At 35.7% G+C, this 26,130-nt stretch overlaps 1 protein-coding gene across 9 annotated transcripts in view; it reads right to left on the bottom strand.

Annotated features, from left to right (window-relative positions):
- Positions 1–385: 385 nt before the first annotated feature.
- PLEKHA7 (pleckstrin homology domain containing A7) overlaps positions 386–26,130 on the bottom strand; it is a 146,877-nt gene continuing 121,132 nt past the window's right edge. For 7 of the 9 annotated variants that reach the window (XM_040066010.2, XM_040066013.2, XM_040066018.2 and 4 more), the window contains 14 exons: positions 22,674–22,742; positions 22,429–22,509; positions 21,482–21,631; positions 20,373–20,474; positions 16,879–16,987; positions 15,748–15,986; positions 15,161–15,349; positions 14,770–14,887; positions 13,834–13,913; positions 13,240–13,440; positions 9,996–10,148; positions 7,341–7,474; positions 6,383–6,525; positions 2,972–3,196 (listed from right to left, as the gene is read on the bottom strand). In XM_040066010.2, coding sequence (XP_039921944.1) covers positions 3,099–3,196; positions 6,383–6,525; positions 7,341–7,474; positions 9,996–10,148; positions 13,240–13,440; positions 13,834–13,913; positions 14,770–14,887; positions 15,161–15,349; positions 15,748–15,986; positions 16,879–16,987; positions 20,373–20,474; positions 21,482–21,631; positions 22,429–22,509; positions 22,674–22,742 — 1,866 coding nt within the window. In that variant the 3' untranslated portion in view covers positions 2,972–3,098. Of the gene's footprint in view, positions 1,852–2,971; positions 3,197–6,382; positions 6,526–7,340; positions 7,475–9,995; positions 10,149–13,239; positions 13,441–13,833; positions 13,914–14,769; positions 14,888–15,160; positions 15,350–15,747; positions 15,987–16,878; positions 16,988–20,372; positions 20,475–21,481; positions 21,632–22,428; positions 22,510–22,673; positions 22,743–26,130 lie in introns of those variants that run through there. The other 2 variants (XM_040066014.2, XM_040066011.2) reach the window with 2 other exon arrangements.

Here is a 26,130-nt window from a genome sequence, read left to right as displayed (position 1 = left end):
TGCCAGTGCCCACCACCTTCCCCTCAGCCAACACCCCACTCCTGCTATTGAAGAATACTGAAAGATTTTATCAAATGCTTAGAAAACATTTCTGAAAATGAAACAAACAAAAAAATCAACTAATAATCATCATCATCAAAATGCAGAATTGGTGTAGAGAGAGCCCAATTCAAATCTCAGTAAAATAAGTGCAAAACTGGGGAACTTCAATGGGATTTGAACCAAAGAAGGGCAAAATGTGATAAAAGCACAAATGACTCCAACTAGCTGGATACTGGCAAGAGAGCAGACAAGACAGAGGCAATAGGAGGCAGTTATGTTAATATTTTAATCTGTACATATACCATTTTCCAAACTGTTACATTTTAAATTAATGTTTTCTTGTAAAATATTCATTTATGGTTTCAAAACTTTTTTATAAAGGCAAAAATAAATCATTATTTTGGCAAAAGGTTTTGAAGTTGATACTGGCAGTATTGAGGTAAAATAGATTGCATTAGCTAAATATATACTTTTAAGAATATTTCTGCGTATAGTGTTAATATAATATGATTTGTCTTACAGTCTGAAATACAGTTCCAAGGGGTTTTTAGCTTCTACTAGAATACAGAGAATAAAAAAAAGTTAGTGGTTTCACAAAATACTGCAGAAGTATTTCTCAGTTATTTCTCATCCAGAGCTGAACTCAGCTACTAATTCCATAACATTGGGAAGCTTTTGTACGTCTTGTATTTGATGCATACACAGGGTTTTTTAAAGTATAGTTGCAGCAATTCATTTAACCTTATTTTCTCCTTATTTTAACCACCTCACCCTTTGCCCTATGCATAAGTACCGCACAGAATTTCAAAGTTTGGCAAAGATAAGCACCAGGTGAACATACAAAATTAGCAGGTGCCACATTCCATTAGTTTTGCTGTTTCCAGGATATATACTAGTCAGTACTAGTCATATTGTAATGTCTATTGAAAACAAAAAATCAGAAGAAAAATATGTATTTACTAGCCAAGAGACACATTAATTTTTTTTTTATTGCTTACTTCACATATTTTAATTAAAAATCACCTTCTTTCACATCTCAACTTTCAAAAAAATAAAATTTGTTAGCTGTTCATTATAGAGGGGCAGCACTACTGCCAAGGGCAACCTAACAAACCGTGGATTGATAACAGCAAGTTAATCATCTGGGATCAAAAAAAATTGGGACTTAAAAAGGCTTTTGTTGTGGCTTTCTTGGGAAATTCAGCTATACAGTGGTTACTAATATTTAGAAATTCAAGCTAACAATTCTTGCAATGGATTATTTAATGGCAAAAGGGTGGGTGATTAACTCTACAAAAATATTCAATCTGAAACACCCTTTCACCAACCTGTCACCTGTGCTAGCTCTATCCATACCCTATCAGTGTGCTTCTAGGTTTGCTCAATTTGTGGGCTTTTTTCCCAAAACTTACAATGTGCATCTGAGCCTGAGGGGGAAGTAACAGCATCTTTTAGTATCTATGCAAGACGTGTCTTTTAAATTAATTCAGCCCTTGATTTTAAAAAAAAATCTGAAATACGTCAATCTAAAAAATACATTGTCAGTATTTTACAGAGTTTATTAAAAGTGCCGTTTATTCATATAAAAAGTGTGAACTAAAATGAAGTAAATAAAAAAAAGATCTGCAGTTCTCTTCATTTTCATAGAAAATCCCCCCTATCATTCTCTGAATGTCATTCCAGAAGAAGGTATCATCAACCAGTGAGTATCTCCAAGAAACATGAAAAGAATGTCCTCTGTCTTCCAGGCGGTGTCGCAAAGTGAAGATTTGCCTCAAGTCTCACGTCAGTGTTCACTTACTGCTTTGGCTGGTGTGAAGGAAAATAAAACATGATTAAATTATTGAAGGGAGTCAACCAGTGCCAAGCAGTAAGAATTGCTGGAAACTTTTTTTTAAGCTCTTTGCAGTTTGACAGAAGGAACAATTCATACAGGCACATTAAGCAAACAGTTATCTCCTGATGCCACTGATGCTCAAGTTGCTGCATCCTCAGCACATCACAACTACTTTCTTTTTCTGAAGAAGAGGTACCTTTATATAAATATAGATCTTTAACTGTATATCTATGTGTATGTATTTGTAGAGACATGCGCTAGACATGTTTTTAAGTCAGTCTGGAATCACAGAATGGCTGGGGTAGGAAGGGAGCTCTGAAGGTCAGCCCCAGCCCACTGCTTGAGTCTCTGGCACTGTACAATTATCTGAGTTACTCAAGCAACCCTCCTTCCTACTTCATCTCTGCTTTATCTTCTTGTTCAATATCAGACAATAAAATTAAGCCAAAGGAAATCAGAAAGGTAAGAATAATATAAAAGAAAAATATGGATGCACAGCAAGTGTCTTAACTAGGGGCACACTTAGCAGTTGAATACAATATTTACATGTTTTCCTGCTTCCAATGTCAAACAGGGAAAACTCTGCAAATCCTACCAAGAAGAGATACAAACACAGACATTTCTTTGTAAGGAGAACAAAATTATCCCAATTTTAATACTTGAAGTGGCAAACCAGAGACAAACCTAACCAGAGACAAAACCAATCCTCTGTAACATGATCCAATGAAAGGCATGGTCAAAGGTCAAACACAGCGTTGCAGAATTAGTTACAAAGGGCTAAATTTTCAGCTCACCTCACCTAAGACTCTGATGCCAGCTCACGTGTAGGATACCAGCCACAAAGGAAGCCCCTGCTTGTACAAGGGTGCACTTTGGATTCTCTCTTTGTACGCCCTGAGCAGCCACCAGAGTACAGAAGGCTGCTGAAAACCTGGCCCCGTTATCCAGAGCACAGATGTTTCCTCCCTTCACCACAGTAGGACTGAGGAAACACCTCACCTGCAGAGCAGCAGCATTTAACTGAAGACTTCATCAGCCCACGTGTTAGCTCATTAGAAGCAATATTTACACGAATAAAAGCTTTCTGAAAAAGTAGCTGCATGCTTTCATTCGGATGTAATTCTGGTTTAGTAAAGAAGTTAAAATTTAGCAAGCCACAGCACAGGCACGATGGCAAATCAGACATGCCGAGAGCAGTTAGTTCTTACTTGGAAGGTGTTTAAACAAATGTGTAGTGAAATCCATTGCTTAGGGGGGAGTGAGGTGGCTGTGGTACAGAAGGTGAGGGTGCTTTGGGTGGATAAATCAACTGCTGAGCTAGAAGGGATCACACACAGGAATTAGGCTGCATAATCAAACATTCACATCATAAACAGAGTCACCTTAATTTTCTACCACATGAATAGGAAACCTTGTAAACTATTTTAGTCACATGGAACACAAGGTAAACAACATTTCTACTTTTTTCTTTTTCTTTTTTCTGCTTTTTTCTACTCCTTGCATAAATTAAACAAATAAAGATTCCTCTTTGGATGAGAATATGGACTACCCATCTCAAGATGAAATTTCACTGGAACATTAAGAAGGCACACAACACTGATGTACTTTCATCAGCCCTACTTTTAAAGCTTTTGAAGATCTGGACCAGTATCTGTATTTGCTAATTTGACTACCAGACGTCACTGAGGCTGTACAGGTTTTCAACATTTCCTTTGTTATATGCCAGTGAGCAGAAACCAAAATAATATATAGAAAAATGTTTACAAAATTACATATAATGTTTTGCTTAGTGTCATGATACAGTAAATAAATTTTCATATCTCAGCTTCAAAATACAGGATAAAGAATACACTGATTAAGACTATCCTTGTTTATAAACTAGAGTAGTGGTATAGTATTAGAACAATAATCATAAAATTGAAGAAATTTAAACTCGGCCTAAATTCTACTTTTATGTTTTGGAGGGCCAAAGCACACAACATAGGAAACAACTTCTTAATACTCTTGTATTTGACTTTAATCTTCCTGATTCTTGGCATGATTTCCACTCAAAAGGTTGATTTCTTATTAGGAACAGAGCAAACTCTAAAGTGCTAAGATTAGATAAATGTACAGCTTATCTTAGAAGATTTATATTAGCACAGTATCCTAACATAACTGCTTGTCCCTGAAAAATGGGCAAAGTTAAGCTTCACAGTCTTTTTCATAAACAAATCTTTGTAAAACAATCTACATAATTAGTTTGGGATTTTCAGATGTGGTCTGCCCCATCATCAAGGAGCAAACAATAACCCATACTTCAAAAAACAAATTACAGAAATAAGAATGTGAAGGAATCTGTAATATGAAACTAAAGAATGTAAAATCAGCTGTGCAAAGTGTCAAGTGCTTTTTTTTTTATCATTTAGATCATCAGAAAATAAGTCATAACTAAAAGACCTGAACTCTTTTCTGGTTTGTTGATTTTCTATTAAAACCAAACCACTCTGGCTTTTTTTTTAGAATACTGTGAAAGGTGTTTGCTTTTAAAAGAGTAAGACAAAATTGAAATCAAAGCAAGACACGTTTCAAGAAGTGAGTTTTTGACATACAAGTGTGGCAACAAAAGCTGTGCACACACATAAACATTTGGAATTCCTTAAAAACCTTAGGTTTTGGCTACTATGTTAGGGTTTCTTTAAGTGTCTGAAAGAAGCTGCTATGATTCACAAAGAAAATTAAACTGAAACCTATCTCACAACTCACTTCAAATTTTCTGAAGCAGGACTTAAACATTTCAGTGCCAACACACACTTTAATTCCCTCTTTGAGGAAAACTAAAGAATTAAGATTTTTGTGGTTACATATACCTGAAAAAGTATGATGGATCATACTTTTGAGGCCATTAATTATGAAACATTAAAATATAAAAATAAAAACCTATAGTAATGAAATGTATACTGAATTCACTACACAACATTTTAAAAAAATCAAACCTATTTCAGTAGTGTACATTTGTTACAAGTTCAGGCACACCCAGAAGTAACTTAACTGACCCCAGGTAGACCTTTGAGTAGGGGAGGCACGCTGCTCTTGCTGTACAAGAATATTCTTCTTGTTGACACAGAAGAATAATTTTAAGTACTGGCTGTGTTCATCTGGGCTGACCTTAGCCTAGATGTGTGATCTTTTCCCAGCAGAAATTAGAACTCAGGTGGCAAAATGCTCCACAAAAAAGTTCCCATGCCATAACTAAAGGACTGGAGTACCTGTTACAAGGTTCTGGTCACTAGAACTGGGACCAAAGAACCTGGGGAAAAGCCCTGTTGATACAACAATGGCGTGAAGAGCCACAGGTTATTACTGAAATCCTCCCATGATTTTACAATTCTGTTTTTCTGTTTGTTTGGTTAAGTTCTGTAATGTCTGGCCTCCTCAATGAACCATTTTGTCCCTGCCAGTGAGTTAAATTACCCACAGAAACTCTCTGAAGTTTCAAGGTTCCTATCTTAGAAATGTATTCCATCCCCTCAAAATGCCATCCCCCTCAGGTTCAGCTGGCACTGCATGCCTGAGTGTACAGCCACATTCAATCAACACTGTTACTGCAGATGCACGTTATGCATTCTGATATTGGAATAATCTGTCTTTAATGGGAAAGTCTTAAGGGCTGCTGTGGCAAGAGCCATAACTTTAAACTGACAACTTCAGATGAGAAATGTGCGTATTTTTTCTCCATCACAGTTGAAGTTTCCATTATTTCCATTCTCCAGTGGAACAGTGAATGGTGCCAGTTATAAATGGCCAGTCAGACACTTGGGGAAATCGCTGCTGCATGTATTACTGTGTGATACAAATCTCTTGACATTTCTTGCTTATTTCAACTACAAAGCAATCAAGAGTGAAATTATCACTTTTAGCAACATATTGCAAAGGATCTATTAATTTCCAGGCATTGAGCAGAATTCCTGCACAGCTGTCTTGCTGTGACCTCTCATCCTGGTCACCAGACAGAAACATGCCAATCCCCATTTTACAAGGTCTTTTTGCAGCCTGTTGTCACAAAGCTCAAGCTGCAAATGATTGGAGCCTCATTTCAATCACTGGATCAGGGAATTTTTCTCTTAAAAAAAAATTTTAAATCCTCTTTCCTTGATTTTTTTTTTGAAGTCACAGATCAATTTACTTTTAAAAAATGAATATAGAAACATCTGATTTAATATGATTATAGAGAATTAAAATGTTAAAATTTTTAGCACTATTAGTTAGAGCAAGCTTCCAAGTTCTGAACTTATTAATCATACTAAAGAAAAGTTAATTTTGCCCCCTTTATCCTGTCCACTGGAGGCCAAATACTCAGTGTAAATCATTAGTCCCTCTCCATTTGTTACCTATGCATACTTTTCACTATTTTGAATAGGAATGACTAAAACTTTCTCTTATGCCAGGAGTTCAGCAACAACCCCATACAACTTGAGAAGCTGGTAAGAAATAGGTGTTATTTTGTAAACAACTAAGCATTACCTGCTACTTCCTTGCTCCTCTGAGAGGCTTCAGAAGCCAGAGCATATGAAATGGTAATGATGCGCTCCTGCTCCTGCAGCTGTGAATCTAAATCAATCGAGTTGTGTTTGTCCTGGGCAACAGTAGGCTGCAGATTGTGCATACTGGGGGGAAAGCAAAAAACAACATTAATATTTGCAAACATAAAGAATCCACCATGCAGATAAGAACAAGCTTGGTTTCAGACAGCAGTTTTCAGATCTCACCTATCAAGCTCTGTATTTTATTGTGTTTTTTTTTTAAATAGGGTTGATGTTGTATGCAAATGCCTACAGCACACAAGGGAAAACGACAGAGCCACCACACATTCAGTCACAATTTCTGCACAGCCTTAACAACATCTGAAAGTCCTTTTATAAAAATATGCTTAATGAAAGCACTACGAAAGTGCTACTTATTTGAAATTGTTAGCAAAATTCCTTGCTAGTGCTCAGAGGAAAAGGAAAAACCTGGTGGTCCTCAGGCTGCACTCCTTCCTAAGAGAGAGCAGGTACCTGACATACTGAATTCTGGAAATTGAATGTTTCAGTCGACTCTACGTTAGCTCTAAGTAGCCAAAATGTAGTTTCACAACTCCAACTCTCTGCCCACAACAGAAACTTGCTCTCATGCTGACTTTCTGTCTGCTTTTGGCCAGATCTCTGCCTTTCCTTCCCGCTCACTCTCATCTACAAGTTGTTTGGTAAGGACTCACTACTGTTTTAGGACTCCCTAAACAAGAAAATGGACATATACAAAATTCATCATTATGTCTTCTGCCTTGTTTTAGGAAGCAGTATGCCACATAAATTCTGAGTGCATTTTCTCAAAGCTACCAGTTACATTCAGGTAACAGAAATAAAGATTGTTGTATGATGTTAGTTCTCAATGTTTAACATGAGCACCTGTGTAAGATTTGGAAAAAACCCTAAAACCTAACCTTGATTTAGTAAGAATATTCTTTATCTTTTCTGCTTTACGCTGCCTGGCTGCCAGTTCTTCTGTAGAAAGAGGCTCTTCTGGCTCCAGTTCAACATAACGTTCTGGAATTACAACCTTCTCAGGTTTTGACAACTGTAGAAAAAAAGCAAGCATCAAGTTTTCAATAACAAAGACTTAAAAGAAATTGAGGTAAATCCTCCTCAATGGGAGAACACAGTGAAAAGAATAAAGCATGGATTTTCACAGTCAGTACATGCACTGGATGCTAAACACTTCTTCTGGATATCAAGCTGTTGCCCTTTCAACAGTGTTCCCTCTGATTCTCTTTACTTCAGAAGACAGATTGAACAAATATTTAAAGGGATTGCAGAAGAAATCAGAATCAACAGAAAACCTTTCTTCAGCTCAGGCTTAGCGCCCAAAATAGGACACCGCCTAAAGCTCTCACAGTAGAAGGAAGCAATCACTACAAGACTGACTAGACAACCTGAGATATCAATGTCATGATATCTGTGTCATGTCAGCCAGAACTTCCTACATCTGAAAGGAAATACTACTGAAAATTTTAACCTAGGGTGCCATTCATTTGAGACTGGATAATCTGTGAGCAGCAGAAGGGAAAAAAGGCAAACAGAAATGCATGACATTGTGCAATTGTGACAACCCATTGCATAAATTAATTCTGTAGATTGAAAATTTTAATATGATTGCATGAAAGCTAGAAACATTTTTTTGCTAGGATAAATTACTTTGTGGGAAATTTTTACTCCACCCAGTGAAAATACAAACAAACAATTTACAAACTTTGAAAATCAATTCTTATTATAAGGAACAAACAGCTTTTAAAAACAAAAATAGAAGATGTGAGTAAATGGAAATCAAGTAAAGGAGAACTTTTTTTTTTTTTCTTCTTATCAGAATTGTGTTAAAGCACTCATGAGGCAGTAAGTTTTTAAAATTTAAAATTCTCAATGAAAATAATCCTAAATTTTTTCTCCACTGACCTTGGTTCATACTAATTCAATGGATTATGTAAAGTGACCTGACCTAACCCCTAGTGTTTCTAGGCTGAGTAATTCACAGGATATCTCATGCCAAGAACACACACTGGCATACTCAACCATATTAAAATCACAACCTCAAGATTTTATACTTCCTTCTCAGGAAACCCAAGGCCAATGCTTCCAGGAAAATCCTCATTTTTCCACTACACTTCCCTACTTTTCAATCCAACTCCTCTCTGGAGGTCTAGCTATAGACATATATACTTTTTTTTTTTTTTTTTTTTTTTTTTTTAAATATCTCCATCTCCATATGGTATTTAACCTACATTAGCTCATCCCTTCACTTTCAGAATATCAAACCCACTAATCATCACAACAGCAGATGGAATTCCTTAAAGATACAAGTGAGTATATTTCCTCTGAGGCACAGAGGTACCTCAAACACAGAAGTGCCTGCCAGGTGAAAAGAATAGCCACATGAAATGGAAAAGGACAACAAGGCCAGGTTGGATGCAGCTCTGGTTCAGTGGAAGGTATCTCTGCCCATGGCAGGAGGTGGGAATTAGATGATCTTTAAGGTGCCTTCCAGCACAAACCTATGATTCTAACCTGGGTAAACTGAGAAAAAAGCTTTACACTCAGAGCTTCAGACTTATTTCAGTTACTCTGAAGCAGGACAGAAATGCCTATGAGCAAAAAATGTCTCCTATCCAAGGCTTAAAGGAAGTACAAAGTGATTCCCATAGCCCCAGGGGCCTCCTGGAAAAGAAAAATTAATAGCAGAGTGCAACAAGAAAGGCAGAAGAGCAGAAGCTGTTTCTGAAGTTTACAGAAGCGCTGTATTTTCTGTAAAAATTATACAAAGATTAATTGAAAGGGACATTCATTCATAGAGTTCAACAGATAACGACTCACAGAGTAAACCATTTACAAATATCTCTGTCTGTAAAATGATATACTCTGCCAACAGCTTTCAGAAGAGTACAGGTGCTTACTAGTCTAATTATCATTAATAGTTTTAGTGGTTTGCCATCTCCCATGGCATTTAACACACCACAAGGTAACCCCTGAACACTTGCTGTGTTCTCTCCTTCCCACCAGATGGCTCAATCGCATTTCAAACTGGCATTTCCTCGGTTACTGGAGCTGAGAAAAGACCTTGTGCCCAGAACACCGACCGAGTTATTCCAAAAGCTGACAGAAATATGCTTTCTGTTCAAGCCCAAATAAAGCAGTGCTTTCTCTCCTCTATCATCATTTGCCATTCAACATGAAAAGTAGTAAGGTAGCTCGGGGGAGCTAACTTTTCCTTCATTCCCGTTTCTCATTTTTAAATACTCATCACGTTGTCTTCTTGTCTTTTTTTCCCAATTTATAGAACTTTCCCTAACTTAATCACTCTTCCCTTTATAAAGCCCGAGATATGTATTTCAAAGAGTAGAGGCAACTATTCAATTTCTTCTTTCCACTAAACACAATATGAACACAAACCTTACAAAGGTGCAAGGTCATGTTTTCAGTACCCAAAAGACTTTTAGTTCAAACTTCCAGCTAACTTTCAAAAGAAAAGATGAAAATTCACTGCCTAAAACTTAGAAAGGTTATTATTTTGGGATAGAGAATAGAAGGCATAAGATTGTGAGCGTTACCTCTCTGCTGATATCTAAATCATAATCTTGAGGCTCCAGGTCTGTCTCTGTCACTGCTACTGGCTGAACTTTTAACCATTCATTTTCATCCTTGTCTTCTCCACGAATTGCCCTCTCAAGTAACTGCAAATCAAATTCTTGCTCTCGTTTCCACTGGTAACAGACACAAAACAATTAACAGCATTCAAGCATACTGCCAAACTCACCATATAGCAATGCACATTACTACAGCTGCAAACGCTACACTGCTGACAGAGTCAGCGGGGCAAACCCCTGAAGTGACAACAGAAAGAAAATAAAACTGCATTTCTTCGTTTTGATCTCTAGCTGTGCTGTGAGGAATTCAGAGTACTGTATAATTTTACATGTTCAACAGTATTGGCATCTAAGAAATTTATTAATCCAAATTTTACACTTGCTGATTAACATGCAACCAGCTACACATGGAACACAACTTTTGGAAGCTCAGCTGTCATCACCAGTGAGCCTACAGACTGACAGAGTAGTCCTTGGCATTGTAAAGAGGCAGTGCTGTGTGGTTCTGAATCTCTACACAGAAAGGCTATTTACAGTGCAGGTTGAGAATCACAACTTGAAAATTTTATGTATCTTTTTAGCATAATACCTACTGTTTAAAGTTGACGATATTTTGTGTATTAGCGTCAACTTGTCTTGAATTAAGAAATAATTGACTTTTAAGTTATTCAGACTTTACTAAAAGCAGAGTCTAGGTACCTGCAAAAATCTTCCATACAGTCTTTAAAAGGTAAATATTTAGCAATATAAATCAGAACTATTAAATACTTATTGATATGTATTTTAGCATATTTAAACCAAGCTGCATAATGTAGAGTACCCAAAATCACTGCATACTAGTCCCTTCACAACTTTACACAATACAGGTCACACTTAAGGACACTACCAATACCTTTTTGTTCAAAAAATTAAGTTCAGTTGTAGCATCATTCCATCCAGTAGATCCAAGCAACTTTACCATACATGATATTAAAAACAGTAGGAAAAAGAAGGGACAAAAAGAACAACAACATAATTATCTCCTCAAGGTTTTGAGGGAATCAACAGGAGAACGTGCCACTTTTGTGTTTCTTAAAAACATCTCCAGTATTTCTGGTACAAATCTTTGGCTTGTTTTGGACGAAGTTTGAACTCCATGTGAAGTCCTAGACTCCATTATGTCACTTGCATTAATAAATCTAATTGAAACCTATTCATGCACAAGCTCTCATTATTCACTCAGAAGATAAGCATCTTCCATGTATATTAAGAAGTTAAGTAGGTAAAAGGCAATTATATCTCAAATATTTAATATATTACAGAATTCAACAGAGAAAAGAACATTTTCTCATATGGGTACTCCAAACTCATCCTTCTACTCATATTCGAACCAGGCCTGATTGATATAGTATATTTTAAATACACAGTATCATATTCAAGTTGTTGTTATATAATAGGTAAGAAAAACATCAAACCATTCTTACGAAGCAGTACTTTTATTGGCTTTGATGTTGCAACTTTTACATTAAAAAGGCATTGTATATAACAAATGAATTCATGTACTGTGATCAATACTTAAAATGCCATCCTACACTTGAGAGCTGACCAATTAAAAATTAGAATTACACATACAATGTATGTTTAAAGCAAAAGTTACACACCGAGCAGCACTTCAATTATACATTTAACTGTTTGCCACTGTGTCTGCTAAATAATTGTAATGCTGTAAGTAATTGTGCTATCAAACATGCTTTTGCATATCAAAGCCCTATAGGTACAAGAGATGGTACCTGTACAAAACACTACTAGGGCTGAAAAACGCTACTTTAATTCTTTACAGCAAGAAAAAGACCAAGATGGCACCTAAATTTATAAATTAATTGTTTGCCACAAATGTTAATAACGAGTGTTATGAAAAGATTTCAGTTTGACTTTACGTTACATGAGTCAGAAAACATAAGAAGCTCAGATTTATTTCTCCCAATAAAGTATGAAAGTAACAGTGGTACTACACTACTACAGTTCCCAAACATTATGCACTGTCTTTAAAAAATTTGTGATTGCAAAACAGAAGACAAAACAGATGAATGCCTCCAAGCAGTGCACTCGTATTTACTGGGAAAGTAAATACAAACAACTGGCTGCAAATTAGTGCTACAGTACAGCGGGAATGAAAAGCTGAATATTATAAGGTTTTTTAATGCCAGCAATTGATGCACGTGTACTAAATGCAATTAAGCCTGGTAAAAATTGAGTAGTCCAGTTAGAAATTTTAAAGTAACTACAAAATTCTGCAAATTAAAAAAAAAAAAAAAAAAAAAAAAAAAAGAGGCATTAGGTATGATGAGTGACAAATTTAAAAGCAAGAGATCTTGTGCAATGAATTAGGTAAAACAATGTGATCATTCTAAAGCTCTAGTGGACCAAATAAAAAATAAATTAAAAGACCACAGCATAAGTGCAATTACAGTACAATCCTGGTTTAGCACCAAGTGAGCAACTGGGTAACTTCACCAATTAGAATTGCTTTGGTTAGTATCCAAAATGTATCATTATAAACTTATCATCTGCGCAGCATTTGCTCCAGAAAGCAACAAAAATACTTCTCTTCAGCAGCCTAAATTTGAGCCTTATTAGAATATTCTACATTTTGAGCTTTAAAGAATTTGTATAAATTAAAATACATTCGCTCTCACATAAATTCCTAATCAGCACGATTAGATTTTAAAACTGATTATCCATTTATCATCTTTTTTAAAAAGAACAAACAAGCACCACCTTGGTCTGGTATTACCACTGACTATCTTGCAGGTTAATTTATGAATTAAAAGGAAAAATACCCATGGTGAGAAAGAATATTCTAAAAGGCCCATTCCATTAAGAAGCAGTTTTAAAACTGTGCAAGCTTCTGACACTTTCTAATACAGTTCCAAGGTGGGGGATAAAAAAAAAATCATGGCTCTGAAATCACCCCAATATACTGGGATCTCCACTCATCACTAACCTCTGACCAACTTACCTGCTGAACCTTCTACATTTACTTTAACTACAAGTAAAAAATAATCTGTTCCTCACACTCCCTGAACTCATTTGATACCACAGAACACTAATTTAATTGGACTAGAAGCATCACGCATGCTCAAGTGAAAGTGCTTGCCAGGAGGGGAAAAGAAAATAATAAATCCAAAGATATTTTTAGTTTAGTCCTTTTAAGGCATATCTAACATACTGAGCCTACGTCTGCAGACACGGGCCTGATGAAAGACCGAGATGAAACAGGCTGCCTTTCTCCTTGGCTAAGAGTTCTCTTGCGCTCCCGCACTAACGCCTTCTGATGTCTCTTCATTCTTTCTAGCTGCTCCTCTGCACTCATCTTGCCTCTTTGGTGGTCTCCAGAGTATAAACGTTCCAAGGCACTCTTTGGTCTCTCCTGGAGAAGTCACAAGGCACACGAAACACATGTTGTAATTAATTTATAAGAAGGCTACAAAAAAAAAATTTTAACTCCTTCTCCTATCTCATTACTAAATTTTATTCTATTAACTTTGCACTTCTTCGCATATTTCAACTCTGTATTTCCTATTTGTAGCGCTGATTTTTTGTTCTAAACCTTGTTTTATAAATCTATTTGAAATGCAGTAAGTTGTTTATCTGTTTTCCAATTCATTTAAGAAAGGGAAAAATCGGAGACTTCGCTAGATCATAGCTCTTGGTCCTCTCCCAGGCTACTGCAATCCCATCTCCTGCCACACAAAATATACTCGAGGCTTAACTATTTCAAGCAGTTCAGACAATTGCCTTCAGAAGTTTATTTAAAACTTACCTTGGACCTATCCCTTCGAAGTGTTGCAAATGATGAAATGGTAGATGACTGGTGCAATCTGGAAGTTGATCCAGACAAACCTTTATAAGGAAAAAGAGGATGCCTTAAAATCAAATGACAGACAAAATAATACAAGTATCAGGTTATTTTTTTATTTTATTTTATTATACTGTTTCTGCGGCACTCTGATCACTATTTGAGCAGATATTTTGCAATTCAGAAGATCATAAGAGGCACGAAATTTAATTTCAGCCAAACATAATGCAGTTGAGGTCACTACTGATTGAAATCCATAAAATCTAGAAAATTTAGAAGCTTACATTAAATGAAGGATAGGTTGAACTCAGCTGTACAAGAGTAGATAGAATGTACAAATACATCTATTAAGAAAATAAAGCCTTATTCACAGTTAAAAATTAAGAAATAAGAAGCAAATGGCTAAGAAATTATTTGCTTTCGGCCAAAATATCATCTCTATCCTCATCTCCAAAACAGTTACAGGACCGGAGCACAGCGGAGATGGAGTGTCAAGTCAGATGTAATGTTTGGAGCTATATTCCTATGAATATCACTATGAACTGACTTTATTAGTTACATTTTAATGGCAATATATGTGCTTTAAAAATACTTGGAGTTTGCAAAAGATAGCACAGAAATTATGAGGAAAAATAACTCTGAATATAAGAGACATTCTAATAGCCAATTCCATGTTTTGCTACGGGGTTTTTTTAAGCCTTATACATAAAAGTTGCTTTGCCAAAGGCTGATTGTCTGTAACAGTGCCATTAAAATGCACAAAATTTCTAAACTTCCACTGACCAGTTAATCTAAAAACAGTGATCTTGTGATAAAGTTCATCTCCGGGAAATCCTACAAGAGGAAAGCTCCTATACAGATAGTACTGTTAAAGATCAACTCCATAAATTCCTGGCTTACCACGGGTAGGTAATGTCTGGTATCCACTGTCAGGGCTTATTAAAGCGCTGGAAGGGTGGCTGAGGTCACCCCCTATCATTGCTAGCTCTGGTTCACTCATGTATGAACGCAGTTCCACCTATACAGAAAAATGCTCATCAGCTCAAGTGAAATCACAGACAGCACATTTTAATAATCCTAAAACAAATCCTAAAGCTATGTTTCTGGATTGCTACATCTCTCTCTGCCATTGTTATATGTCATAGATCATTATTATGTCATTATTATCTCTGCCATTCTATATCATGATTACTTTAATAAAGACCAATCTATTTTACAGAGAGCAATCATGTATTTTATTCAGGGTTCCCACGTCTTTGAAGTGCATGTGTACAGGTGTGTGAGTGCTCACCCTGTAATCTCCATTTACATACTGGCCGAGTTCTCTGTCTCTCTTTCTCTCGTCCGACTGACGCTTCAGGCCCCGCACCGAGGTGTGTCTGATGACAGTGGCTTCCCTCGGGAGGGGTGGGACAGCTGGTGGCTGATCCTCAGGACTGTACAGCTGAGGGAGAGGAGGTCTGGGCGGTGCTTCATCTTCCTGGGAACAGGAAAGCACAGGGATTTGGCAAAGAGCATGAAAACAATCCGGCATACACTGTAAAATAAAGGTCAGTGCATTATATGAATTATTTGTGACTGCTTCAGCATGCTCTCCTCTGTCCACACCAGAAGCTTAAGGTTTTAAAGCCCAAGCAAGACCAAAGAAATCAACCACAAAGCATTTCCAAGGAAGGCTTTGAATGTTATTATGCTCTACACTAGTCTACAATCACTATAGCACAGACTCCACACGCTGCAATGGTTCCAACACAAACACCCAAAGTGCCTCCCTGTTGTGCCCGCACACTGCGTGTGCTCCCCAGCCATGACATTTCCGCGCTCCTGACAAGGGAAATGGAAATACCGCTGAATGGATCTCACAAGTGCAGTACTTACAACCTTTGGTTTGAGCTTGACCAGTGACTGAAGAGGTGGCTCAATTTTTTTCAGCATCTGTGCTTGGTGCTGTGTCCTGGTCTGGAAATAAGGCTGTGGATACAGCCTAACCTCCAGAGGGGATTTAACTGGACTGCGTGGAGGGCTCTGTGGGACTGAAAGTTTGCTCTCCACAGTAGCAAGGGAAGCTGGTAAGGAAGGCACTGAAGACTGAGAAAACGAAGGCACTATTTTTCTCTCTAGGGAAGAAAGAAGACAAAAAACATTTCTTGATGAGGAACCAGCAAATCCTTCAGGCCAAAAGTAAAACCACACAGTTCAGTATCATCCTATAAAATTTCTGGTGTAGTGCAGCATGAGCAAAGAAAAGGAAAGCCTGGGAGTCACATGAAATCAGTCCATAAGCTGTGTCTGGCCCCATGCCACAGATTCCTTAAGTTGCCCACAGATCTAGATCATCTCAGAACTATTTTATCTCTGTATGTAAAAGGTGAGGAAAGATACTTTAAATACAAAGTGAATTTTGCAGTAGGCATTAACAGTCTCCTGCTATCCCAACGCATTAGGTCCTGTCTTTGAAACATAATAAAGCCTCTGCAATGCAGACCACACACACTTTCCCTTCCTCTCTTCCAGAGCTGATGTTTCTCTGCCCACCAAATATCTGCCTGAACAAGGAGGGGAAAGGCAACTGCAGCAAGGGCAGCTGGGCTGCATCCAAGGGGGGAAAAAACTCAGAACAATAAACCCACAAAAAAAAACCACAGAGAAAAGCTCCTGGACAGGATGCAGAACAGATACTACACTGGTAAGGGCCAGGCATGTGACAGAAACCCCTTCTGCAACTTGAAGAATTTAGCCCATTATTATTATTGTTGTTCCCTTTGTTTTTAATGGCTTGTTACATTTTAGCACCATCAGTATGTGAAAACAAACAACAAAAAACCTTTTTGTCACCTCAGGCAAAGAAACACCAAGTTAATGCACTCAATCAGAGATTTCTGACACATCCAATAGCAAAATTAACTGGATTTTCTGCAGCAGAACAAACTTTCACATTTTTTATTTGCACAGACCTGAAGACTCAGCTGCATTGGTATATTTTTTATTTTTCCATCATGCTCTCCTTACCAGGATTCTTTATAGAGTCTACTATGGTTTTGTAGTTTGCTTTATTTGCACTTAAGCCAGCTGTAACATCTTCAATCCTCCACAAGTCTTTTTGTATTTGTGTTTTCTCCTGTTGTTTGCAGTAAAAGAAAAAAAATATATCAATGATACCTCATTTTGAATTTATTACGGGCATTTCCTTCTTTTGATACCACCAAACTACAATTTCATAATTTACATGAAAACTTAGGAGTTTAGAAATTAGTTAAACAATTATTTTAAAATAAAAACTTAAAAAGACACAACACCAACAAACATATCTTGTCCACAACATTTATTACAGCATTTTCTGACTCTTGGAAGACTTCCTATAGAAAACAGGGGAAAAGAGACAAGTCTGTATTTTTCTAGAATATTCTTCAGATTACAAAAACAGAGTTTAAATGTTCTACATAAGATGACCTTCCAGAACCTTTTAATTTGAACTTTCTTCTTAAATTCTCTACCTATCAAACTTAAGACTGCTAAAGCAGCCTTACAAAACATCTTATTACATTTAGGGGAAATATCCAGTATTAAAAAAGCAAAGAAACAAACTCAGAAGTGTTGACATTTTTAACTTCCGCATATATTTGAGTCGTTGGCCTACTTGTCATGATGTATTACAGGTTAAAACAATATATTGCTGCTCCAGGACTTGCTCTCATCTTGCATCCTATTTGCTTTACCAAGGCTTTCCAGGAGGAAAGAAAGAAAGGGAACCTTTGTCTACAGACTGGACTTTGCCTCGAGCTGCATCCCACAGACTGGCTCCTGAAGCCACCATTTCAGTCATCTAATTAATTAAAGCCTGGTAACACTGATCTCAAGAATTTGCATCAAGAATAAGTTTAATAAAACCAATACCATTAAAGAAAGCGAAGGCAGTGAAACACTTAAGTAAAGAATTGCTTACAAACTGCTCAAGAACTCCAGAAATTCATCACTTGCCCTGAGCTGCAAAATAGCTACTAATTAATCCTGTAAGGCAAAGGGTGGAAAAACCCTTCAGTAAAAGCTGTTACACCTCATAGAGCTAAGGAAGGCATATAAATTGCCTTCCACTTTCTGTCTTAAATCAGGAAATATGTTCAGCCAGGTTACAGATCAGCAAACAGGGTGCCAAGAACACAAACATTTAAATGATGGAGAATGTTATTTGCCTGTAGTAAACTCACTCGATAGATAGGACATATTTTGAAAGATTGTCAGGACACAAACTATAAATTTGCACATTTCATTTCATTTTTCTGAGATTAATCATATTACAAGGAACCAAATGATGGATTTACAATAATCAACTCTCAGAACTGGTGAAAAAACCAGTATGTTGCACTGATAATCCTGCTTCTGAAACCATTCAGAAAATGCTTGATTAGCAATGTAGAAAAGTCAAATCTTTTAATATTATTTCTTCCCTTTACTTAAATATTGATGTGAAGAGAATATTTTAGATCTAAAATGGACCTAGGTGGAACAATAAGCAGAAGAATTAATTTTAAAATTATGAAAGCCAAGAACACTGTTTACAGAGGGGTATAAATATGCTTTATTGGCGAGCATGAAAAGGTAACTTGGAGAAAAAATTTTATTTCTCTAACTTCCTTCAAACAGAAACATAATTTAGAATGACATAAAACCAGAGGAGAAACACTTACCAACTAAGAAGTTATCACAGATAAAAAAACCCTTCACAGTTAAATTCAGCATGCCAAGATCCTCCCCAAGCCTTAAGCTACCTTCTAAAAGGCAAGATTTAGTCTGACCAAGCTGCTTAAACATTAGGTTTTAACCTCTTAATTAATGCTACATAGAAACAACATCAGTGGTCTCCTACAGCAATCTGAGCCTGCAAATTTACTGAATTTTTAATAATATTCCATGAAGACTACATTTTTAAAAATATAGTCTGTATTAATTTAGTGCTATAGGAAAATGCTAGATAAACAATCTTGAGTCTACCTACCCGTGGTCAGAGATCAAAAAAATTCTAACTATTATGGGTACTTCAAGTGAGATTTTTTTGAAGGAATACAGTTTTTTAGAATATTCAGTATTTTCTGAAAAAATCAGTTCCCCTTAGAATCTTCAAAATAGGTATTCAGAAACTTTTTTTTTTAACTTAGCCAAACATATCTGTGCACACTTATATGTATGGAGATATATATGGATATATAAAAGTATACAATTGTGTGTACGCTTATGTCTGTGTGTGTATTTATAATTAATCACTTATGTGATATGAGATGATAATCAAACTGAATTAACACTTTTTCCTGCGCAAACCACATTCCCTTCCATATGTATTGGTGAATCCCATGCCACACATCCAGTATCTTAAGCATATTTAATGCCTAACTGGAAATTTTATCTCAAAGTATTTTAAAAAGTTATATTTTGATTAAAGGTGTAATTTGCCTTTGTTAAACTAAGCATTTTCATACAAGCACCATTTTATTCTAATATTCCCCTGGGATTTTTTTCCTGAAAGTATTTTCAACAGCTGAGCTCAATTACATATTCTGACTCCAAACGGAATCACTTCCCCACACCCCAGAAATGAAAAGTAAATGGAAATGTACTTGAAGATTGATGCAATCAAAAAAAGGTTTTACAACTCTTGCTTTGATACAAAACATTTAATCATTAATCGTGAAAATAAACAGGCTTCAAATTATATCTGATCAGATATTAACTGCAGATAAAAAAGCTAAGAAATTTAACTAGTGAGCTCTTTTGGTCCAGGATATTTGGAAAAGTAGACTAAGATTTGAGAAAAATGTATACATTAACTGTGTTCTTTGTGTTCACACAAAGGAAAAGTAATCCAGTATTCCCTGAGAATAAAGTCACCAGTTGTAAGCAGGTATGTAGAAATAATCTGGTATTCCACATCCATTTCAGCAAATAAAATAACTGAGCTTCAAACAAAGCTTCTGTTTAAAATCTGAAACGGAATAATTTATTTTAAAATGAGATGTCTTTCAATTACTGATGGCTGTTAAACACTTATTCCACTTCACAAAACAATCGGCAGAGATGAATCTTCCATAAATAGAAGTACATGACAAAGAACAAGTGATGACAATAACAACCAGTGACTGATGTTCTTAAAAATGGATAAAGAAGCCAACAATGTCAGATCAAATAAATGGAAGACTAAGAAGTCCTGCACAGTCTTATAAATTAAATACGTTCTCAATGTCAAGACGTCAGCATGTAATAAAAACATAATAAAATAATGACAAATTTGCATAGACAACTTATGAGAAACTATGGCATGTGCTGCAAGACAATGTAGTGGTTTTTTTCACTGCACAGCCATGCTGCTACAGTGTCTGAACTCTGCATAACAAATTACCTGGCAGCTGAATGCATGGTAAAAATGGCAGAGAAAATTTCTCTTACAAAATGGTAACCTGAAGTTCAGACTAAATCATCCTCTAAGTATTTACCTCGTCTGGAAATGGACTCACCTGAGATACCAATGAACTGCTCATTTGCTCCTGTAAGGCTTTTTTCAGTTGGCTCACATCCTTTTCTAATTTCAGATATTCATTCCAGGCATTTTCCATTTCCTGTTAACAGAAGGAATACTCTAATACAGTGCTGACTTCCAAACCACTTTCTCCATCCTATAACTGAGCACCAAAGTGTTTGGAAGTTACTGTTGTTCTATTATAAAAAGAAGTAAAGAGTCCACTTTAGGCTAAATTGTTGCTTAGACTGGATTACACACCTGAAAACACTTTATAGCTTTCATGATCAAGTCAAGAACCTATAGTTAAAAATCTCTGGCCAGCTTCCTGACACAAAACCAAACTGGCATGTAGCAGAATCTCTGCACCAGTACTGCCCTTTTTACAGTGACTTGCTATTTATGCCCACAAATATATTTTAAATGCTGACTGTGAAAGTCATACATTTTCTACAGACACAAACTGACTAGATACATTTAAATAATACTGTCATTTTAGTGATCAGACCTTATTATAGGGAAGGTGTTCATGCAATTCTAGAAACAGTCTTACAAAGAGCTAGTCTCATATTCATGAGGAGATAGTAATAATAGAGTGAAAACAATATTAAATTACATTTGAATTTTACTAAATTATAATATGAACAGTAAATTTTTACTGAAATATCGACAGATTTTTCCAATTCCTTTTACCCTGGAAAAACATCCTGGAATCACAATTATATTTGTAATTTTCTATATTATATATATATATTATATAGATTATATATATATATAAAATCTATATATAATATAGCTACTATATTATATATTATATATATAGCTGAAAGATGTGCAATTTAGGCCCACACTTAACATAACTTAACATTGAAAAGATTAGGGATTTTTGTTTGGTTTGGGGGCTGGGAGGCAGGCATTGAAAAGTAAAGCTGGAGAGATTGTTTATTTTTTTTTAATCTGTTAATTTTTTAAATCTATTTTGAGTACCCTGTACCTTAACCCAAACTGTTCAGAACAAGTCTTAACTCCACTTTCCAATGACCAATACAGTTTCAGTCTAACAGGAATTTTAATTATGGTTTTCTTGAAGAAATCAAAACCACATACCGTTGAAACTTTGGATATTTCAGCCCGAATATGTATAAGGTCCTCTTGCAAAAGTCTCTGCTGATAAGATATTTTTTCTGCATGTTGTGGTTGGTCTTTGTACTGATCCATCTGCCTGTGTAAAACCTCCAAAACAGACTCCAGCTGATCCTAACAAAGAAGATGGGAGTAAGTTTACAACATTTACATGCAAATTTATGCATCTACTTGCAGGAATATGAAAGGTGTTTTCCATGCCCCAAGTCTTCCCTATAAACCAACAGAGGTTAGGACTGGCTTCCTGTTTTGGAGACTCACACGTAAACAAAAACTGCAAGAGCCTTAATTACCTACTGTATCCAAAATCATCTGATATTTTCTATTAAATCTTCCCATTAAGCAGCCAAAACCGTTGAAAACACAAAGCAGTGAGAGGGGAATTTTTCTGTTTACACACTGTACAGAAGTATAATTTACAGTTTCAGAAAAATTCCCTTAAGCAGTATAGAATTACGACAGCCCTACCACAGCCCAGCATGAGCTGTTTGTTCTAGGATGGGTTCTCATTCACTGATATGGGTAAAACATGAAACAGGTCCAAATCATTTAGTCAGAAGCAAGTAACACGGAATTAATTTTGCACAGTAGCTCTTCCAAAAGACCCATCTTAAAAGTATTTTTATTTTAGAAAACATTTTTTTCTGAACCACCTTAATTTATTGACAGCTACAGCTCACAGGCAGTGAAGCAGATAGGTTTAAAATGCTCACTTTCAAAAACATGTTTTCTTAGAATGGGTACTCAATCCTAAAACAAAACCAAATTCTTGTTATCACAGAAGTATATACACACTACAGTGCAATCAGCATCCATTGATTCAATTTTTTGTTTATATTTTCCTGTTTTATATTTTATGATTAGATAAAAGTTTCTATATTATTTTACTAAGCCATTTTTAATCTACTTACTTTATTTTCCTTAAGGGCTCTTATTTTGTCCTCCAAGTCCTGCAGAATTCTGTCCTGCTCACAGAAAACACTTAGTTTCACCTGGAAATGAAATCATATATATATACATAAGGTTAGATTTTAAAAACCAAGCAGAAAAGTATCCACTTGTAATATTTCAGCCCAAGGAGCATAATAATGATCATGTAACTGTAAAACACAGACAAATCAATGCAAGAGCTGCTGAAGTGGTGTTTGATACTTACATCAATATCACTTTCTGCAATCTTAACCGGTTTTGTACTTCTTTCTTTCAACGTGTCACGTCCTGTCACCTAGGAGAAACAGATTTTCAAAATGTAAGAAATTTGCTGCAAACTAAAATCTAATTATGCTTCAGCAGTGAATTAAAAACTTTTGTTAAATATTCACTTTTATTAAGAAAAAAATTAATAACATTTTGGATACAAGTACTTTCAAATCTGGCTTTAGGTTTTGAGAAGTGTTAACAAAAGGGATTACTAGTTATATTAGGCTATTTAGTAACTCTTCCAGCAGCTTGAAATTCTGTACAAAACAGCATAATCCCACTTGTCTGTGGTTACAAAAGTCCTTTTCCTGCAAAATCTAGTAGTTTTAATGCTTCTCCTCTAATAGCTTTATTGAAGCCAAAGGAATGGAATTTAAACGGATGGTTGCAACGGTAGGAGCATTCATTAATGACTACAAATACAACTTTTGGCAAGTGTTTCATTCTACAGAAGGCAATATCTTCCTCAGCACAGGGTGGATTTTACTAAAGACAGACTGCTATAAAAATGCTATAGCGGAATTAAATGTAATTAATCTATTTTGACATGGCTGTCACATACCAAATCTCTCACTCCATAAATCACCAGTTTCATACTCGCTTTCAGGTGAGATTATCTTCTCACATAACACAGGTATAGAATCAGTACCAAAACAATACTCAATTGTACTTCCAACCTTCACATCAACCTTAAAAGTTAAGGCATGTCTGTGTCTGTAGAAATGTTTATTATTTCCTCTGTCTACACAGGAGACTCTTTGTGAATAAATGAGGTTAAGAAAAGGGCAATATAATAAAGCTCATAAATAATACATCTTTTAAAAGCCTTAAAATCTAATGATTTAATATCACGTCTTTAGAATACTTTTAATGATTCATTAGAGTAAATACTATCTTACCACAGGACCACCTGGTGATTAATAGTATTCATATACAGCATATTCTTATTCATATACAGGCAAAAATTTATGAAGAAAAATTCACATCAATATTGTCTTCACTAATATCAGGGGAGAGGTTTTGAAACAAAAGCTGAAGTTGTTGGCTTTTTTAGTGAGGTAGGAGGGGTATAAAGATGCAGTTTGCTTTTTTACCAACTGGCAATCTCCAGACTTGAAGCTACATATTTTACTTATTAACCTAAGAGTCACCCACAGGATCATTCATGTTGGCTTTTTAAAAGTAACTGAATTTTAATCTAAGTGGGGTAAATATTGCTTTCTCTCCTCCAGTGGCAGACTCCATTTAAACGCCTCACGTACGTTTGTATGGTGGAATATTACTTCACCACCAAAATCAATAGCATTTATTGCCTCTAGAAGCTTACAAATTTTTGATTTTTTTCCAACAATTACATGTTATATAGAAGAAAAACCCCTGTCTTTCAAAAGTATTAATGAAATTACTTAAATGCTAAATCCTATATATAATTGTAACAATTACGTATAAACCTAAAATACCAGCATATCAAAAGTAATAATTCTGCATATTTAATTACCTGCAAGCAAAGACAATGCAAAAACCTTTTTCAAAACAACAGAATTAACATAAAAACATGTCTACTGAATTTGGGGATACTTTAAATTATAAAATCAGAACTGCAGGGAATTTGTTAACTATCAAGCAATCAACATGACAACATAATGAAGATTAAGCATGCTTTCACATTTTCAAAATTTCGCACAGGAGTCACTACTTGACACATTCCTTTTCAAAAGATGATAAAATGAAACCAAACACTGAGGTCAGCCATAATTTCGCATACAGACTCAAAAAAAGGGGAAGGAAAAAAAAAGAAAAAAAAAAAAAAAAAAAAAAAAAAAAAAAAGGGGGAAGTAAAAATAAAATCTTAGAGAAAGCACCACTGTGTACCGAAAGACACCTGTAAAAGCCAGAACACTGACTGCTGCTTGAGAAAGCGATGGGATGAGCACGTTTCAATGCAAGCAGTCTTACATGTATACTGGATAGTAACCCTTGTGCTGAGTTCTTTAGCACTTTGTATATCATGTTGATCAGAGGTCCATTATTTTCTATCTGTTTCAAACAAAAGTTTAGTCATAGCTTGTTACAGACGTCAAGATTTAACCCCCCCAAACCTTACAACTCAAAACTCCACGAGCAGCAGTGATCACACGCTCTCATGTCACACCTAAGTATTTTGCAGGTAATTGCTCAATCACAATTCCATGTTGAAAAGTTCTATCTCGAAACCTCTAAGAAAGACCTTCAGAAATAATGGATCTAGTGAAAACTCCAGTTCCACAATGTTCAGTCCTAACTGAAATTGTTTATTCAAGGTGGGTCTAATTCAAAGCCCAGTGAAGTCAAAAGCGAGACTTGAACTAATTGGCTTTCTATCTAAGTCTCCAGTGTCTTTAATGGAAGATATTACATACATTACCTGGGAATTTGCTATTACTAAAATCTGTATCATTTGCTTCATTTCATGAAGTGCACTCTTCTTTTTTTCCTCATATCACAAATCAAAGCATTGCTACATTTCGTGGCAAAACACAAATACAACCAATACAAGGACACCTTCTCAAATTTCCCATGGTCTCTTTAATCTCTCAGCAACCTGACCTGAAATTTTACATTTCTGGACCACGAATGAAAGAAGGTTATTAAGAAATACCCATTTTGAAAATTTACATCATTCCTTTAGAAACACACTTTGACATTTTGAGTGTCAAGATTTTCAAACGGGAACCAACTGGCATTAAGTTTCTTTTCACAAAAGTATCAGGTGCCCCACACATTTTTCTTTCTGGCTGCTTTTGTTAGGTGCTACAGGCAGCAGGAGGGCACAAGGGGCACTCCTGAGAGACCAAATATCTCCTTGTGTTCCAGATTCCAACAAATTAATCTGGACAGAATCCACTAAAAAGTTAAAACCCCTCCTAATAATTTTGCTAAGCATATCACATTCTCAGAATCTTGACCTGTGGTCACTTCAACTATGAAAATTACTGTGTTTTATAATGGACAAAACACTGGTTATTAATAGTCTCTCACCTTGTAGGAGTTTTTAAATTGTAATTTGTCATAAAATTCAGCTGATGGCTTGGGCTGCAGCTACACTTGGCAAAGCCACGAACAAACCAAGGACAAGGCTTAAAATTAAATGTGTCCAACCAACTTTAAATGTGTATATTAATGATTCCAACAGTTTACATATTTGATCATTTAGACTACGTACACCTCACCTATATTATATGCTAAATATGCTACATTATACATAGATATATTTATATTATACATATATCTGTTTATATATATGGTACTATATGTATGCATAGTATGTATTACTAATATTTTCCATTTATGTATTTGGTTATATATTCAGGAATTCAAACATCAGATAAGACTGAAATACACATCCTCATAGGTGCAGTCAGCTCACAGACAGC

This window comes from Hirundo rustica, chromosome 6, assembly GCF_015227805.2.
Source record: "Hirundo rustica isolate bHirRus1 chromosome 6, bHirRus1.pri.v3, whole genome shotgun sequence".
Lineage (NCBI taxonomy): Eukaryota > Metazoa > Chordata > Aves > Passeriformes > Hirundinidae > Hirundo > Hirundo rustica.
This window is presented reverse-complemented; position numbering and strand designations above follow the sequence as displayed.